This window comes from Eubalaena glacialis, chromosome X (assembly GCF_028564815.1).
Source record: "Eubalaena glacialis isolate mEubGla1 chromosome X, mEubGla1.1.hap2.+ XY, whole genome shotgun sequence".
Taxonomy (NCBI): domain Eukaryota; kingdom Metazoa; phylum Chordata; class Mammalia; order Artiodactyla; family Balaenidae; genus Eubalaena; species Eubalaena glacialis.
In genome coordinates, this window is record NC_083736.1 from 109982672 (window position 1) to 110002476 (window position 19805).

The 19805-nt window shown below is 37.2% G+C and overlaps 1 protein-coding gene across 2 annotated transcripts in view; it reads right to left on the reverse strand.

Moving 5' to 3' along the window:
- Nucleotides 1-224: 224 nt before the first annotated feature.
- LAMP2 (lysosomal associated membrane protein 2) overlaps nt 225-19805 on the reverse strand; it is a 36611-nt gene continuing 17030 nt past the window's right edge. Inside the window, exons 6-9 of one of the 2 annotated variants that reach the window (XM_061177952.1) lie at nt 18944-19066; nt 15541-15604; nt 14958-15122; nt 225-5824 (exon numbers count right to left, since the gene is read on the reverse strand). In XM_061177952.1, coding sequence (XP_061033935.1) covers nt 5685-5824; nt 14958-15122; nt 15541-15604; nt 18944-19066 — 492 coding nt within the window. In that variant the 3' untranslated portion in view covers nt 225-5684. Of the gene's footprint in view, nt 5825-10164; nt 12584-14957; nt 15123-15540; nt 15605-18943; nt 19067-19805 lie in introns of those variants that run through there. The other variant, XM_061177953.1, reaches the window with a different exon arrangement.

Consider the following 19805-nt stretch of genomic DNA (forward strand, 5'->3'; position numbering starts at 1 on the left):
CCTATGAGATCATATGAGTCCTATTGACAATTCAAAAGACAATAATTTGAGGAACTTAGATTTTATAAATCAATCCAAGCTCTTAAGACTGAGAACATGGAATAAAAATGAAGTTATCCATAGTGATATCGATTGTATGATCTTTATTATATTTTAATCCATCAATCTAAAATTCACACACATCAGATCAAACAAGAGTACCACAGTATTTATTTTGTAGGTATTAATTAGGTTACTATATTGATATATACAAAACTTTAGGTAGCAGCAGGCATCAGTTCTTCCAAAGAAGCTTAGGTAAAAACAATTCTTTATATTTATGAGTTCAAAGTCCTACTATTTGACCCCCCTGTTGTACTGACATAAAAATGAACTCAGTGAGCAAAGCTTATTGAACACTCAGTTCATAGATTTTGGGCTTCCTGTATTTTATTGGAGTTGAAGCAGTTATTGTTTGAACCCTCTGTTAATATTTTATATTTCAATTAATCTTAATTCTCAAAGAAGAATTAAAACATGTTTGCTAATTATCTAAGATAAAACCATGATACCCAATGAAGAATTAGTGATGTTAGTCTCCTACCCCAACAAGTAGAAAACTTTTAAATGAACCCATAATTTTGAATGTATCTGAATTTTCCAATCCATATACCTAGCAAGGTCACAAGCTGATTTAAATAATCTGGCTTTTAGACAATCATCTCAAAAATATTTTTTGAAACGAAGCCACTGTTCTTTATGATGCCATCATTTTGACCAAATAACAAATAAGCAATTGTTTTCAAAGAAGAACATTTTAAAAGGAAACATTCTTTATATACTTAGCAAACAGAGGAGAGCTTGAGTCTACAAGTCAGAACCAGAGAGTTCTAAGGGAAATGTAGTTGAGCAATCTAGTTCTACTCCAGTTTGGAATATATGCTTTTGAGATGCACTATATATAAAGAGAGTAAAGAAAGATGTTGATGAATTTTCTTTTTTTTTTAAAAAACAAAATTTTCCAATTTCATTTATTGGCAGAGAGTTCTGGCATCAGTTAATGGCAGCAATACAGTGGTGAGCATCTGCATTGTGCTAAGAGGTAGATGGGGACCTAATCCTTGAATGTAATAACTAACTTTATTTAAGGTTTAGGCTTAATTTTTTAATCCAAGGAACATTTTAAAATTATTTATTTTTGGCTGTGTTGGGTCTTTGTTGCTGCGCACAGGCTTTCTCTAGTTGCGGCGAGTGGGGGCTACTCTTCTTGAGGTGTGGTGGCTTCACTTGTTGTGGAGCACAGGCTCTAAGCACATGGGCTTCAGTAGTTGTGGCTCGCAGGCTCTAGAGCGCAGTCTCAGTAGTTGTGGCCCACGGGCTTAGTTGCTCCGCGGCATGTGGGATCTTCCCGGACCAGGGCTCGAACCCATGTCCCCTGCATTGGCAGGCGGATTCTTAACCACTGCGCCACCAGGGGAAGTCCCAATCCAAGGACCATTTTTAAAGTGAAGGCAGATCTTTGGAAAACTTTTGTTTTTTAGTTATATAGAGATAAAATAGCTTGATAAAATAAACATCTGCCTTATGCTAATAACAGGAGTGCAAAGCAGCCATTTGGACACTAGAGAAATACAACAGTGTGCTTCCAAATCAAAGGACAATTCAATAGCCTAGCCAATCAAGCAGACACTGGGAGGAGTGGCCTCTAGTACCTTACTCCAGTAGCCAGAGCCATTAGAGGTCCCTACAGGGATATAAGTCTGTATCAAGATCAACAAATTTACAGAATAATCCTGGTCCAGCTCTGGCCAGGCAGCCATCTGACTGATGATACTTCAGGGCCCACTAGCCTCTAGAGTTAGCACATGCTGCTGTGAGAAAAAAGAAACCAATACATTAAAACTATCAATTAGAACTTATTCATACAGGGGATGAGAGAGTACAGGAGGCACACAAAATAGAGAAGCTTTGTTTTGTTTTTTTAGTGGAGGATGAATTAACTTTGTGAACAAGTTAAGGCTCTAAGGGAAAAAAAAATTCTAAATCATAACTCTAAAAAAAAATAACCCTTTCTATATCAACACCTTAAAAAAAAACCGCCATAGATCTTACTTCAACCTTCAGCATAAATGGCAAGTCTGAGGTAATCAATATATTCCAAACTCCAGTAGGAAAAAAAAAAAGACATCCCTGTTTGTTTGGGGTTTTTAAAAAATATTTATTTATTTATTTTGGCTGCACCGAGTCTTAGTTGCGACATCCTTGTTAAAATATAGTAGCCACTAACAGTAATTAAGAAAACAGCCAGACTTTTGCTATTAAATACAATATTATGAAGACATTCCTTTCTTTCTTTCTTTTTAACTAGCAGGAAAATTAAATCAGAATTTAAATAATCTTGTTTAGGCGGTGGGGAATCTAAGTCTTATTACAAACCAAATTTTATGTTTGCCACCAATGAAAACGAATTCACTATGTTCTTGAATTTATTTCCTGAAGCAAGTTAAATTCTCTAACAGCTTTGATTTTGCAAATAATGTCAAAGAGGCAAAATACAAGTAACTGCAACATATAAAATTATACTTCAGTAGAAATGCTTTCGTAATTGGATCCAGAGGCTTAGAATCATTATTCACTAAAAAAAAAATATTCTAAGCCACAATTTTTCTTTCAATTACACTTTTACAAAGGAAGAAAAAAATAGGAAAAAAAAGAAGAAATTGGTCCTAATAGTGCTACTCATGCCCAAGTTAGCTAGCAACTCACTGAGGTTAATCTGCATATCTCAAACAATCAATTGCACAGCATTTCCTGGCTCTTTAGCCAATGGAAAACATAACTTCTGATGGCAAAAAAACCCCAAAAAGCACTAGATTTAATTGATTACACAGACTGATAACCAGTACGACTTTTCCTTCTTCCAATCATATAAGAGATAAAGACAACAATTATAAGGAAGCCCAAGGCCACACCCACTGCAACAGGAATAAGAAAGTTGAGGTCAGAGTCAGCAGAACATTCTTCAGCTGTTAGAAGAGAACAGACAGAAAGCAAGGAAAGGAAATTAGTAAGGAATGCAATTAAGCAGAAACAAGAAAACAAGAAACAAGCATTTTGAAAGAGTACATAGGTTAGTCTTTTACAGCATTACCCTTATTTTCTTATTTTCACTATGTCCACCCAAGTATTTCCAAGCAACCGATCCTCCTGTATCTCTCACTGTCACTTCATCTCAAATCACACCTAATTCCTCAGTACAAAAAGCAGAAGTTAAGGGAAGAACGGGAAAGGGTCCAAAACAAAGAATTGTGCTTGCCTAATATGGGAAGATTTTATGTTGAATTGTCTAATGGCACTGCGGGGAAAGAGCGGCACTGCAGGAATCTTCACTTAAAACCGCTACCTGCGTATTTCCCCACTCCCTTTCTCCCCTGCCACAGCTATCGTGAAAATATAAATAAGAATTCTGTATGAGTAATAACATCTAAGTTAAAAAGGACTCATGATCAAGAAAATGCTGTATAATTTTTTTCATACAAGCATTAGGTAGCTATCAGGTTATATGTAATTTTAGCTGAGCAGTGGCCTGGAAGAATAATAGCAGAGTCCAATGGACATTGTAGTCCACTCCACTGGACCACCAGGAAGGCGGTGTGCACATGCAATGTAGATTCTGAGCTCTGGACTGAGACAGAACTGAGTTTGAATCTTGATTCCTTCAATTACTAGCTAAAGGACCTTGGTCAAGTAATTTAAACTGGGCCTCACTTTCCTCATCTGTAAAAGGGGGATAAGAATACCTATATTATAAGGTATCTGAGGATTAAATGATATTTCTAAAGTATATGATACACATCAGGAGGTCAACAAGTGTTCATTCCCTTCTCTTTTCCTCCCATGTTTGTGATCCCATCCAAGGAGGTTTAGGCTTTGAAGTAGCAAACAGAGGTCAAAATAGGAGCCACTGAAAAAGCCAATATTCAGTACTTTTAAAAATACTTAAGCAAACAAAGTTGGTATCATGTGTCATTTATTGAAATTAGTTAGTACAGAAACTCAAAGTGCCCAGTTCTGATCTCACAGTTTCAAGTTTAAACTAGTCTTACTATTGAGTGACTAGACTTCATTGGGACAATTTTTAATCAAAACGCTAATAATGGTTTTGTTGCCTGCTAGATATGTAACCTCAGTGAAGTCACTCCTCTTTCTGAAAAAATTATGGGGTTATAGTAAGGAATCTTTAAGGTCCTTGCCAGTATAAGTCTAATGCAATTAACAAAATGTGATACTTGGTGTGATTTATGATTGAATAATAACTTGCATTTTTCCTCTAATTTTATCTTTTCCTCCTCTTGCACTTTTGTCATTCATAAAAAAATGCTGCTGAGGTTCTGAGTATATAGAACAGATTTTAGTAATGACATTAGCTTTTATTAAAAAGATTTACTATATTTTACTGAAAGCCTTCAGAGACTGATAGCTGGGTACCAAAATGCTGTAATCAGTGAATTACAAAAATTCTGAACATGCCAATATATACACAGAATGAATTAATAAAATAATCACTTCCATGTGAAATTCTCGAGTCTACTGATTAAGCTTCCTTCTTATTTGTCTATACATTCAATATCTGTGCTGCACTTCTAACATGGAGCGTGCTTCAACAGGGGCTGATTATCTAGCTCATTTTCATGCCAACAGCTTCTGTCTACACCCCATCTATGCTCTGCCCCACAGGGGCCGTCTTGGAAAAGGCAGGAGCCGAGTTGCTGCTTTGCTTCGCTGCCTCCCTTCTGAGATTGCTGCTGCTTACAGCTCATAAGTACCAGTCTGATGACAACACTAAATAGATTTTAATGCTCTAGAGACCAACAAGATGAGGTAGAGAAACACAACACAATCTCTCCTAATTAGTTCATAGAATATTTCTATCTTGCAATGCTAATCAGGCATCCAAGGAAGAGAAAAACATTTTAAAAAAGGCAAGTGGTTAAATATGCTTGAATCCTTTCTGTCTATTATTGCTGAAAAAGAAAGTTTTTTGAAAACTCTAATTCTGAAGCCAGTTGAAGCTCTGTTGCAGCCTCTTGGGTCTGTTTTTTACCTAGGGAAAAGTCACAAGCCAAAGATACTGACTTCATCTTCAAAGAAAGTCACATAACCTAAAAAATGCTGATGGTCCTGAGGACATTCAACTGAAAACCAAGTTTAAGCATCTGATGGGCATTTATGCCACATCAACATTTATTTAATGAACTATATGCAAAGGCACTGTGATGAGCTTAAATCAGGATAATTCTTATACACTGAAACAGAACACCGGTAGTGAAACAATATTTATTAATTCCATTAGGAGACAACTACATATTTTATCTTTATAATGGCCATGTTAATAAGTTTAAGGCATCTTGGGTTAGAATCAAAATTTGGCCAAGGCTTCTTAAGATAGACCTTAAAACACCACACACCGATGTTCTTTTCAACAAGTTTGTCTTCAGGACCAGTAAATACAACATTTTTTTAAAAATTTTATGCTGTTCTATTAACAGTTTTTATCAATAAAGAATTATCTCAAAATGCTGGGACTGATTTAAGAAGTAAAGTTTCAATATATCAATCTTAAAGAACAAAGTATTTCAAAACTGAAAGGGAAGAAAATCTTGTTATGTGCATGTATTTTTATATAATCAATCAGACTGCAGGTTCTAAAATTGCTCATATCCAGCATGATGGCGCTTGAGACCAATAAAGTAAGCCAGCAACACTAGAATAAGCACTCCTGCCAAGGCTGCTCCCACCGCTATGGGCACAAGGAAGCTGTCGTCATCTGCACTGCAGTCTTGAGCTAGATGTGGAGAAAGGACAATTGAGAACAGAAACAGTGACAAAATTTCAGATCTGTACATTTTAAGTTAAAATGACAGTACTTCCCAACACACATATTTGTTTTTTACACCAAGGCAAGAAGTCATTGGAATTCATTACCAGCAAATGAGATGTTCCACAAAAGTGATTTTCCAAATAACCAAAACATATACTTTTAAGTACCCAAAAAAATGCAGTCATTTTGGATGAAAAGATATATAAAATGATCACATACTTCACAGATTTTTCAAATGGAAGCTAATGGATAAATATAATTAGCCTTTCCTTGATGATCAGGCTGTGAGCTTTCAGAGGCAAACTGTTATGATGTTGAAGAAGCACAGTGCCTAGAACACTGCAGATTGGGAAGTATTAATGAAATGAACCAAATGAACAACTATACATAGCAGATGTAAGAACTCAATGCATAGGAGTATGGGGCCATTTAGTAGTAAGAAAAGGTATAAACTGGCCCTGATTGCATAACTGTTTGCCTCAAGATTTCAGTCTGGTGTAGGAGTCAGATAAGAAAATCAGCGGTTATAATTTCAAAATGTGCTGTAATAGGGGCAGGGAATACACAGTGTCATCGAAATATTTCAGAGGCACACTCAACTCAGCCTTGTTACACAAGACACAGTTTGAAAGAGGTGACACCAGAGCTGAATTTTTAAGAATGAGTAGGAATTAACCACGCAGGTAATGGGTAAAGGGCGTTCCAGGTACAGAAAGCAGCACAGACAAAACTATGGAGGGTAAGAAAACATAGCACTTCGGGTGAAATGCAAGCAGGTTGGCATAGCTAGAACAATGGATTAAGAGGTACTCTTGGAAAAGAGGTGGAAAAGGGTACTAGGATCAGCTCACAAAGGCACCGTATGCTCTAGGTAGTTTGGCCTTATACTGATGGCCCCCCCCCAAAAAAAAATTGCTGCAGAATTTTAAGCAGGATATTTGTTTCAGAAGTTATGGCAGATGGAAGACTGGAGGTACTAAGTTAGGAAGCAACTCTACTGCTAGAAGCCAGATGACCAATAATATGGTCCTGAACTCGGATAATGAAGTGCAGATGCAGAAGGGATGGACTAGAGATCCAATTAGAAGACAGAATTGACCAAACAGATGTAGGAGGAGACAGTATTGTAGAATGGCTTCCAATCCCATGATTATGTAGACACTGGTGCCATTCATTGTGATAGGGAATACAGGGGGAATATATGCATTTCAGTTTTATTTGTAGTTATTTTTGTGTGGGTTTTTTTAAATTTAATTTTTAAAATTTGCATGTCGGGGGAGGGTGGAGAGGGATATGTGGAAGAGGGAGACATTCCGTTTTAGATCTGCTGAGTTTAAGATACCTATGTCCTAACCAAGTGGTTGACGTGATAGTTCAAACCAGGGACAAAGATATTTCTCAGCAAGGGCAGATAGAGTAATAAGAGGATCAGAGACAAAACCCTTGGGAACACCAATATTTGAAGAATAAAGGAGCAGGAAAAAGTAGGAAAGGCAGGTAGAAAATGGTGCCACAGAAGCCAAGGAAGGAAACAGTTTCAATTATCATGGGAGAACAGTGTAAAATATTAGAGATGCCTGAGAAATGTCCACCGGATGTAGCAATACGGAGGGTGGGGGCTAGGAGTCAAACTGTTGCAGGTTTAGGAGTGAATGGGAAGTGATTGACTGGTTAGGAGATCAAGAACTTGGGATGCGGAACACACAGTACTCGTTATGAGACATTTAGAAGAAAGGTAGGTAGTTAGAAGGGGGACACAGGGTCAAGAAAGGATACCTTCAGGGTGGAAGAGACTTGTGGTTACAGGATGAGGGAAAGAGCCGTGAGCACTTTACAGGTTGAAGACGCTGGTACAAAGTCTCCTGGGAGGAAGGGGAAATGGGATTCCAGAAGCACGGACCAGAAGAAAACCTACTGAGACTGGAGAAGAAAGGGGTAGTGCAGATGGAGATATGTTTGCAGAGAGAGGAGGTGGCTGGCGTGTTGAACCACCGCTTCTATTTTCCATTTCCTTGCCTCTTATTGCCCTAGTTCTCCTCCTAGCTTGCAATTTACCAGGGATTGATAAATCAGATAATTAAGCTTATTAGAACTGTGCCGAAAATAAAAATGAATAGCTGCAAGGCACATCTGATTGTGTTTGCATGTAAGAAATGTGCCAGCCTTTTGCTAGTCTCTGGGGCAATAACTGGGAACAAGATGCAATCCTAGAGTTTATGGACTTTATGACATCAATTTTGGCTGCCAGCTCAATGATCTTTTTCACTTGCTTCTTGGTTTTGTTAAAAATCCAGATAGCTGAGGTTGCCAGATGTGACTTGTGAATATATGGTTTTAAGAGCACCCAGTTAGCTCCTCCCCTTCAATTTCCCAAATTACCACCCAGCATATAAACTATTAGGTGACATGACCATAAAGTATTATGTCTTGGATTTAATGTAACTTGGTTTTTAAAAAATTCATTAGATTAATTTCTTATTCTGGCAACGAATTCATAGTCCTCTTTCCCAAATTGGGTATTTGACCTAGTACTGAAACGACTTTCATAAATACTGCCAATAAGGCTTTCTTAAGGCTTTCATGCAAGACAAATATTCCCAGAGTAGATCAAAAAGGCAATTCTGCTAATACAAAGATCTTTCTAGATGCGGTCATTTACTTAAAATGCTCTCAGTTAGTATGTGAAGTATTAATTTATAATAATTATTGATTTTTATGAATTCGGCCTTTAAAAATTCTTTAGGTAATGGAAAGAAATTTTGGTAAAACAGTAATTTTTATAAAATCACATCCAAGAAAAGAAAACCTCATTCTATAAGTCATTTTGACCTGATCTATTTGCCTAATGTACACCTGAGACCTTTCTGGGGAAAGGAAAAGTGTATTTGTGGAAGAGTTTAATAGTCACGGAAGCAATGAAGATTTTTAAAGATAAAGTTTCATTGACCATTGAAATCTCAGTGGAAAGGTTCATGTAGATTTTTAAAATGCTGTTAATCTTCAATTTTCTGTTAGTTCAGAAATTTTTCAAATACAGTTTTCAGTGTGAGGGCTGAAAAGCTGAGATGTACATTTATAATAAAATATAAAACAAACACCTCTTCAAAACCAATGTGTCAAATTCTTTGGAAGAATCAGCATTTAGAAGCACATCCTTATGTGACATCTTATTTATTATATACCTTTTAGATCTATAGTCAAACTGTTTGAAATATATTACATGAATCTGAAAAGATACTTGAAGCTACTCTATACTAGTTTCAAAAATAAGATATGGTAATTATTGATGCAGAAAGTTATGTACCAGGGTAGAAGATCAGGAGATAGGTAGGAGAGAGATGAGCCCAAGACAATGTAACATTATCTACCTAAATAAACAGAGATAAAAGGCTATAATCCTAAAAATATGAGTCTCATAATAATTCCTCCTAAAAAAACGCAAGAAACTTCAGATGGTGTGTTTTACACTGTATGTAAATATGTTCTTGATGCCTAACAAGTAGCTTCTTATCAGGTTCCTTCTAAAAATACTCAAATGTATATTTTTCTTCATTGAAATGAAAAACGATCACTCAAAGAAATAAGAGTAACAGGACTTAACAGCCCTCAGTCCCCAGATGAAAAAACGAGAGAGACCCCAGTTGAGTAGCTTGACCAAAGTCACATGGTAGCTAGTAGAGCTGGGAGCTCTGATGACTAACTGGCAGTCACGTGGCTTAACTGGGTAATCCAGAGGAAAGCGACTAGCCAGGCTGCTAAATTTTTGTGTGTGATATACTAAGGTGGACTGGGACGCTATCTGGAAATTGGAAGGTTCAAGCATTTTAACGTGATCTGAGAGAAAGATTACACACAATCCTATTTTGGCTCGGATCAATAGGTCAGTTTGTGTGGCTGAAATGTACAGATACTAAATATCAGCCTCAATTTAGGACCTGAGAAAAGTGTACAGAGATATTCTGTCGCTTTTACTATGAAATAAATATTCTAGATCACTGGTTTCCTAATTGCCTAAACATTAGATTCAGCTGGGGAGCTTACACACACACACACACACACACACACACACACACACACACAGACAGACACGTCTCATCCCAGACCTGATTCTTACTCTATAGCCACCCCAACATCAGTAGGGACCTATGTATGGGACCACTCTTCCAGACAGTAATACACAGAACATTCTGGAAATAATTAATTCTACTTCTAAGCATTTCTTAAGTTTTTCCTTTTGGAAGAAATTGCCATTATGTAGTATACAAAATCTAGACTTTAGCCAACGGGAAAGAAATGTGAGCAAATTTCCTTAAGAAATAAAAGAATCTTTATTGTTTGTTTTAGAAGCAATATGTTGAGCAAATGGACAGGCAAATATCTGAAGAGAAATACCATACATCAACTAGTGGTTTAAACATCTGAGGAAAAAACATGGAAAGTATTTACATGGACCAGTTTCTTTATACAAATGCTAACCCATGAAAAACACCCAGAAACCAAATAGAGTGTTAGATCATCAAGGTGTAAATCTGTTAAAGCGAAACTACAAAAGGTACAAAGAACACATGGCTATAGGAAATGATAGTGTAAATAACAGCATATAAACTGGCCCATGTAAAATACAAAAATATTCAATTAAGTCAGATTTTCTATAAAACAGTACTAATTAGAGGTATTTTAATATAAATCAGATATATAATCTAAAGGTAGAAACTTTTAGAAACATTAACAGCATTAAGCCAGTGTGCCACCCACTTGTGCTTCCAACTTTTATTTTTTAAAAAAGCTGCTTTGTTTTGACTCATGAGAAATATCTAAGGCTCACATTCTTGCAAGCATTATCCATTCTTACAACGTTAACAATCTTACACTAAAACACTATTTAAATAAAAAATATTTTTTAAAAATCAGATTTATATTTAGCCTTTAAAAAGTGCCTTAAGCTGGCAATGCAGCTCAATGTAGCTTTTAGAGAGGGGCTTAGTCAGGAATCTTATTCTGAGCCAGTAAGATTTTCAGGCTACTCTAAACAGAGAGCAAATTTAAGTGGGAGAAAATATTTATCATGCCAATATAACTCGAAAGGTAGTTATAGACATACACATGCTAACATGCAATTGCCTCTGTGTGTGTGTCACTAGACTACCAAATTTATTCAACGCAAACAACATTTTGGAACCCAGATATCTCATTTTCTAGTGAATGGGAGGCACACATAATCTCCCATCCCCCAAAACACGGAACCTGCCATATATTGCTGCATGTTAACAATTTTTTAATATTTGCTCAGCCATCTCAATACCAAAAAAAAAAAAAAAAGAAAGAAAGACCTAGAAGCAGCAAGAAATACTTGATGTGCTAACTATCAAGCAGAAATGTTTTGCTTTCTCATATAAACATTAGGTGGTGCAGGTTAAATGGACAATTGGTGCATCTCCCCAGAGCACACAACTGAACACAAAGTACATGAATTAATGATGATGCTACCATAATGAACAATAATAATGTAAGTTTTGATTAGCAGAGAACTCTTTAAATGTGAAAGCCACATTAGTAAATGTTGTAGCAATCAACACAAGCTGGAAACAAAGAACAGCTTTTTCATGAACAAAGAGAAGGCCAAGACTTTTGGGTTAGGTGCAAGTTCTTTATCTAGGTTCTAGGACATACTGGCATTTCTTCTTTAAGGAAAAGAAAAGAAGAGAATAAAACAAACCATCACCAACAAGGATACTAGAAAGCTAAAGGGAAGTCTACATTAATTTTAGCACTGCATGTAGAAGCCAATTTACGGGTACAAAGGACTAACACCCCAAATTGGCACTGCCTAGCAATTATCTCTAAAACATCTAGAAAATGGACTGAAATGCCCAGTTGGAATAGTCTTGTGTCTTACAATTTAAAAGACGGAAATATCCAGTTTTTTTCTTAAAAAGACTAAACAATAAGATTAACACCTATTCTAAAATTTTTAAAGCTTTTGTATCTTTTGTCACTACAGCCACATTAAAAACAAATGTATTCAAAAGGCATTAGAAAAGCATGCATTGCTAAGAACATAATAATACTAGACCCTGTTCAAATCTATTGGCATATCTCTCATAGTCAAATACACAGCAATGCCAAAGCAGCTAAGTTAACCTGCAAACAAAATCACCAAAAAATGCAAAGGAGCAAGTACAAATCCACCGTAGAATGTGTTGTCTCAATTCGACTACATGTGGAGGTGCGGTTAACCCTTTCCTAAGCTGTATATTTCTAGTCAGAATGTTTAAAGTGAGAACAATGCAATACTAATTCAAGACAATAAAATAGAATCTATAATCCACGTGATTTTGCAAATGTTTTTTGCTGTAGAAATAACTTTTAAATTCCTTAGTTGGGAAAACCAAAATCATGTGACTAATTTAGTTTATAGTTTTAGGGGTATTTTTATCTATTTAAGTTCGAAATCCTCTGTACCACCTGTTGTTAAGATTAGAACTGCAACTATATATACCTTAAATCGAACAGTATTGCATGTTGGATCTTGGATCTTGTACTTGCTTTATTGTTTTGTAACAGAGTCACATGTGGATTAGTGTTACAGAGTCTGATATCCAGCATAACTTTTTCTTCTGCCAATTAGGTAAGCAATCACTATAACGATAATCAAGCCTGAAAGACCAGCACCAACTATAATTGGTATTAGAATGGTGTCATCATCCAGCGAACACTCTTGGGCTGTAGGTGAGAAAAAGTGTGTAACAAATAATGAGTATAATAAAAAAAATGATGTCCAAAAGCAAAAGATGTTGATTCAAAATTCAGAAATGCTCTTATAAGATCAACTTTAAGTAATTAAGACAGGTATATTTTAATGATAAAGCTACATAAAATTATGGAGTGTCCTAGAATTAAAATCCTAAACCTTATTTGTCCTTTCATTCATGTATGTGTTGTATATATAGATCTACATGAATATATACTCATTTATATCTATGAGTAAAACACATACATGTGTCTATATTTTGTTGTTTATATTCCAAGTGCTTTCCAAAATAGGAGTATTACTTTATCAGAAATGAAGAGAGCTAATCTAGCCAGATAGCTACATAGCAGGATTAGACTCTTAGTGGTAGAGTGAATGTCTTCTGGGAAACTCGGAGCAGATGAGGAAGGTTTAACTGTGGGATCAGAACAGCCATGCTGGCTCTGGAATCCTTTAGAGCAAAGATCGGGCAAACTATAGCCCGTGAGCCAAATCTGGCCCAAGGGCTAAAAATGCCTTTTGAACATTTCTAAATGATTGGAAAAAAAACAAAAGAAGATGATTTTGTGACTCATGAGAATTATATGAAATTCAAGTTCCAGTATCCACAAGTAAAGCTTTATTGGAACACAGCCTCACTCATTTGTTTATTGCCTGTGGCTGTTTTCATGCTATAACAGCAGAGCTGAATAGTTGTGATAGAGACCACACGGCCTCCAAACCTAACACTTACTGTCTGAGCCTTTACAGAAAAAGTTCGCAGATTCCCGACTTCAAGTATATGCTTTTAGCGGCTGCAAAAGTCAAGAAACTGGGACCTCTTTTACTAATTTGAGTGTGTTTACCACATTTATCAATCTGGTCAGGGCTGGCAGCCCACAGGGGCTATTTTCCCCATTTCTAGAGAGTAGTCTGATCCAGTAAAATCCAATCAACACTCTTACCTTACTGAAAGTCTATTTCCTCCTCCTAAACAGTGAAGTATTACCAGTGTGTTGTATTTATAGGTACCCACAGTCAAGAACCTAGCTCCACAAATAGATTACGCATTCATTATCAGTACTAAATGTTGTATACTCCTTTGGGTGACATTTTTAATTCTACGTACATAAAAACCAAAGTTTCAAATTAGAGGAAAAAACACAGCTCATGTCTATTACAGCTGCCTAGATAAACAGGCTTGAGCGGATTTTACACTGCAAATGATTTTAAGTTCTAAACACAAATCTGGACCTAAAATTAAGGTAATAATGTAGGGGAGCTCGATAAAGACTCAAAAGTAAAACTATTAAAGGATCAAAATAATTGAAGTACGTAAGCAAAACTGACAAAGGGGGAAATGAATTCTTGAAAGTATTTTAAAATTGTAATTAACCCTTCTAATCACAAGAATGGTAGGGTAAAGAGCCCAATTTATTCTGGCCTAACCAAGTCAGGCTAGGTGTTCAGCACTACTGCAAAACTGCTGAGCAGCTCGTAGCACATTCACTTTAAACACAGCTTCCACATTTCCTTCTAAACCATAGAATTAATTGTTAAAAAGGATGTGGATGACTGGGATGGCTCTGCTGGGCAGAACCGTGATCCACAAACCGTCAATTTTAAATAATTGGTTTTAAAGGATGAGCCAATTAAGGAATTTTATGTACTTTTTCCTCTTCAAGCAAATTTTAATCTTGTAATGCCAAATGCATCTTTCATATTCATATAAACACACTGTAATAAGCCCTTCACAAAGCTTTCACTAAAAATCTGATAAATACCACCATTAGCCCTAAGTAGACCTTCAAAAAGCCTCATTCACACTGGCACATGCTTTTAAAACTCTCCAGATCTTTCTGTAAAACTCTCCAGATCTTTCTGGCTGGCCAAAACATAGGTCATGATATCTGAGGCTTTCCTACTGCAATCTTTTGTCTTAACAAAATGAGACCTAACTGCTTTAATTCTGGTATGAAAATGTTTCCAGCAAGAAGATGGCCCCAAGAAGGCAGAGGCAAGATGCTCAAAAACTGCTGCTCCCAAGTGCCACCCTTCCCACAAACTACAACCCATGGAGAAATGTCTACACCTTAAGTAAAGCTCACTTAAAGCTCCTATCAGTTTTAGCTTTAAGAACTTTGTTGCAAATGGTTTTGAGATCACAAAACAAATCTAATTTGAGCAAAATGATGAGCTAAATATAGTTACACAACTTGCCCAAGGCTATGAGAACTCTACAACAGAGTCGAGAGGTGAATTCATATTCCTCTATTTCAGTGCTTAAATTCCCATGACTCAAAGGAAAAGCCACCCAGCAGTCAACCTAAGAACATAAATTATTAATAAAACTTGCTTGATTCTTACCTGTAGAATACTTTCCTTCCATCACATTGAAAGGCTGAACCCTTAGATCAAAGGTATTTATCTGAAATGCTCCAGACACTGAAACAGTCTGCTCTTTGTTGCACATATAAGAACTTCCCAGGGGGGCATCCCAGTAGCTGAGATTGTTATTTGCAATGCTAAAAACTTTAAGGGAAAAAAAAAACATGTTAGTAACTTCTTATCCCATCAACAACAACAACAAAAAAAATGGGACAGTCCTCAGGATTTTTCTGTGAAATATGGGGGCTTAGGGTACAGGGTCTGCCCACAAAAAGCCATTCTTAAGATCACTAGGTTCCGTATCTTTCTATAGATGTTTCTACAGTCTAAAAGTCAGTCACATTCTTAACTATTGTCTACCATGCTTTGAAAATATGGGATACTGCAAAAGGTAGAACACTCTAGTTCTAAGTTACTGATTTTAAGTTATGGTCAAAGTACAATTTTGACATAGAATCTTCTGGTCCATTAAATAAGGCACTATTTGGTAACAAGATAATCACGGTTTCTATTCTTTCAGTGTAACCCATACTCTTTTCCCCGAGGCCAATGTTTTGCTTACCAGAGCCGTTAACCAAATACATGCTGACATTCACCTCCTTTAGATAGAATCGGTTTTCATTTTTCTGTGTGAAAAAGAGCTTCCAGTTAATCAATGCATCACAACTGTCTACAGGTACAGTTAATGTCTACAGAAAGAAAGTAATCTAATACTATTACCCAGAAGATAAAACCACGGATTAGACCTGGACCAGTAGAATAAACTGCAACTAAGTAAAGGGACTCAAAATGTGCCAGAAACCCCTTCCCTCTTCATTTTGTTTCCAACTTATGGACCAGAGGTGTGCTCATAGGGTTCTTAGACACTCAGCAATTCACTCCCTCCATTCCATTCCTTCTGTCACTTTCTGAGCCCTCACCACCTCTAGCCTGGATCACAACAGCCTCTTAACGGGGCTCCCTGCCTTTCAGCCTCTCCAGCTCTAACCTTTCCTTCGCTGCTATTTTCTTTCTGAAGCACTCATCTGATTAGCCAGTCATTCTAATTATTTCAGTGCTTTTAGTATGTACAAGGTAACATATCTAAGTGTTCCAGGGAGCCAGCAAAATGGACCAGATACGGATCCTGCCCCCACCGCGTTTGCAATCTGCCAGGTAAGAGAAGATAGATATAAATAAATAACCATATTACAAAAAAGTGATAGGTTATGAAAATTAAAAGGCGAGAAGTTACTTCCAACTAAGGGAGGAGCAAAGGTAACACAAGCTTAGGGATGGGCCATTTGAATTGGGTAGGATTCAATTAGGAAACAAGCAGAAACGAGTATTCGAGAAGGCAACCGCGTGAGTAAAGGTACTCAGAAAATGAGCATAATCACAAGCACACTAGCATCTGAGAACTTACGAAGCGACAAGCGCTGTTCTTAAAACTTTACATGTGAGGCTTCACGGAACGGAAGAATTACAACACCCCATTTTGTAACTGAATTATGGAGGGTGTTGAGTAACTTCCACAAGGCTACACAGTAGTCAGTGAGCTGGGGTTTGACACCAGAGGTCTGGCTGCAGAGCCTGGGTACTGGTTACTCATACGCTCTCCTACCACACGGGATGTGCACAGGGAACAGGGTAAGGGAAGCATGAGATTCATAAAAAGGGAAAGAAGGAATCATAAAGCTGGATATGCAGGTTACATTGCATGGCAGGGAGGGGAGGCTTGAACTACCCTGGCATGGAATTTAGATGTTTTCTTGTCGGCAAAACAGAACCACTGCAGGTTTCTGAGGAAGAGGTGAGCTTCAGGAAGATCAAGCTGATGCTGAAGTACATTGGGGGAGGGGAGGAAGAGATGGGACTAGTTAGGAGGCTGTCTGAAACATCCAGGTAAGAGGTAATGCAGGCCTGAATCAGTAGGGAATGAAAACCAGGGGGCAGACTAAGAGAATTTCAGGAGGAAGCATAAAGAGGACCTGACAACCTTATCGCATCTCTCCTTGGCTTGGCATTCAAGGCTCTCCACAATTAGTTCCAACTACTCTTCCAAACTTATCTTTCACTAAACATGCTACATGTCTCATTCTCCACCTGGTCTTGATTGTGTTCCTTTATCCAGGGGTAGCTTGTACTTTTTCACTTACTCCCCCTATCCTCCCCCATGTGTACAAATCTGACCCATCCTTGAAGGTCCAGCTTAAATGCCATCTCTTCTGTGAAACCCTCCTGACTCTCCTCTAGCTAGAATTAATGGCTCATTCTTCTACACTCTTATAGCACTTTGTATCTTCCTCTGGTCTAGCACTCATCCCACAGCACTCTACTTGCCCAAAGAATCAATTCCAAAAGCCAGCATGACATTCAAGGCCTTCCATAAAAACAGTAATTATTAGTACGTTGCTATCTTTACCACTAATCCATGGGCATCTGAAGAATACAGGCCTTCCTCTTTGTATCCCACCATAACATCCTGCACATACACCGAATTCAATAAATTATCCTTAGAAGCAAGTGTCATGATAGGATTGAAGGTGAGATGGGCCCCACTGAACTCTGGTGACACTGCAGATGTTTCTTGATTTTTCAAAGTGCCTATAGCATGGTTAAAATGTCACTATTTTGAATTACATTTTAGAATAGTCTGCTGGGCAATTAAATATTGTAATCATTAAATATTACATGTTTCCCCATGAGAGTCAGAAGAAACCATGTTCCTTTTAGGATCTTACCTCAGCTAGAAAGATCAAGCTCAATCACTCAAAAGGGAGTGAATCTAAAATATTACTTTCTTCATTCTTATTGACTATAATATAATCTCTATGAGGTAACTTGGGAAGTCTGCTCTTACCACACTGAAGATGACAAGCTTAACTAGACATTCTTAATAGTAGTTCACTGGTCATATATGTACTACAACGGAGTAATTATTTGAATGCTGGAAAAGGGAAGATTTTTATAAACCTTTCTAAAATATAATCCTCAATTACTCGGCATATATTCCATAGAGAAAAGAGGCTTTAGACTCAAAATACCAAGTTCAGACACGAAACAAAGACATACCTAACTTTTCATATGTCAGATGTTGAGACTATTTCCCCATCCCTAGATAAGAGTAATCTGATTTAAAAGCAGAACTGGTTTTTAGCCCCTTATACAATAACTTTGGTGGTTCAACATTTTCCCTCATTGATAGCCCCTCTTCCCCATTCCAATTTGCTGTAACATGTGTACATACATATACACACACACACCCTTCGAAAAATTATGGGGATAACAACTGCTTCTGAGAAGGTGGAAATAAAGGTCCCCAATGATCAATTTATGCTACCTAGAAGCAGAACATGCATGGAAACTTCTGCTTAGGGTTCAGCCCTTGATATGATCATGAACAACAAAAACCTGAATGCTGCCATTATAAACTATCCTACACGTAAAGCACTTGCACAGAGCCTTGTACATAGTGAGTACTCAATAAGTGTTAGCTATCATTATTACTGATACTATTACAAATAGTATAGCCTTGAAAAAGCCTAAAATATTATAACAGACAAACATGAGAATTTTCTAACCAATAATAGAGAAAAATATTATGGAACTTACTTTGTCTTTTATAAATAGACTTTATTATAACATATCTATATGGATAGATTAGACTTTTTTTTTAATATGGGTTAATTCTTACTCCTACCCTAAGGTCTATATAAAAACAGAATAGCAGAGTTTGAGTCCAGCCCACAGAACATCGAAGTGACCCTGAGGGATTAACAGGGATCAATGGACTACACTTTATAATTAAGTAGTGTTGAAATGGAAAATAGAGGTAATTATCCCTCTCAACAAATACACACACACACACAGAGACACACACACACACACACAGAGACACACACACACACACAGAGACACACACACACACCCCTTTTTAGACTTTCAGCTGTGCTCCCCTAATTTTTGATGAACCTGTTACTCACCACAGCAAAGACAAAGTCCAGATACTTGATGCTGCTGCTGCTCAGCCTAAGTAGAGCAGTTTGAGGATGGCAGCTGCCAGTGAAGTTGGTTGTGTTGGGATTGATGTTAATAACCGAAGCAACCTTCAGGGGAAGAAGAGGGGAGAGGTACAGATGAACCATAAAAATCTACAGCAAAACCTTATACTCTAATAAGACCAAGTTCATGGAGAACAAAAAAATCCTTTTGTCTCCTACATATGGATACTTAAGTGTATGATACCTTACTTTCAAAGCTGGCCCAGGTCCTCAAGCTATGTCTCAGAAGACTTAAAAAAAAAAAAAAAAAGGAAGACAAGAGGAAAGCTTCCTCAAATAATGAGCCAAATGAAAACACATTTTTTAATGGAGCACAAGAGCCATCTGTCTAGCTTGTTTAAAGTCCCAGGACTCTGAAAATGGGACTGGTTTGCTGGCACGCCCTCGGTAGCCCCAGTGGAGCACTACAACCAGAAGTGCCATCGTGCACCCCTATCTATACCTACCTATCTACCTATACCATTCAAGTCATCAAATAGCTGGAGAAACAGCTGCACTGTTCCACACCTACAGTGTGGTTCAGGTAAAAGTGTGAAGGAGTTATATTTTAAACTAACTGAAATAAAGATCAACTGCTCGTATTCTGATCTACTGATGGCAAAAAGAATCTACACCCCAAAGAGTCCTTTAAACTACTAGGTTTCCTGCTGGCCAATACAACACCTTGACAGTGACATTAACTCTTCATGGTTATAACAACTCAAATTAATCAAAACTCTACAAGTCAACACAAATCTCTATTTAAAACTGCATCATTCTAATAACACTACTCTTGGGGTGAAGG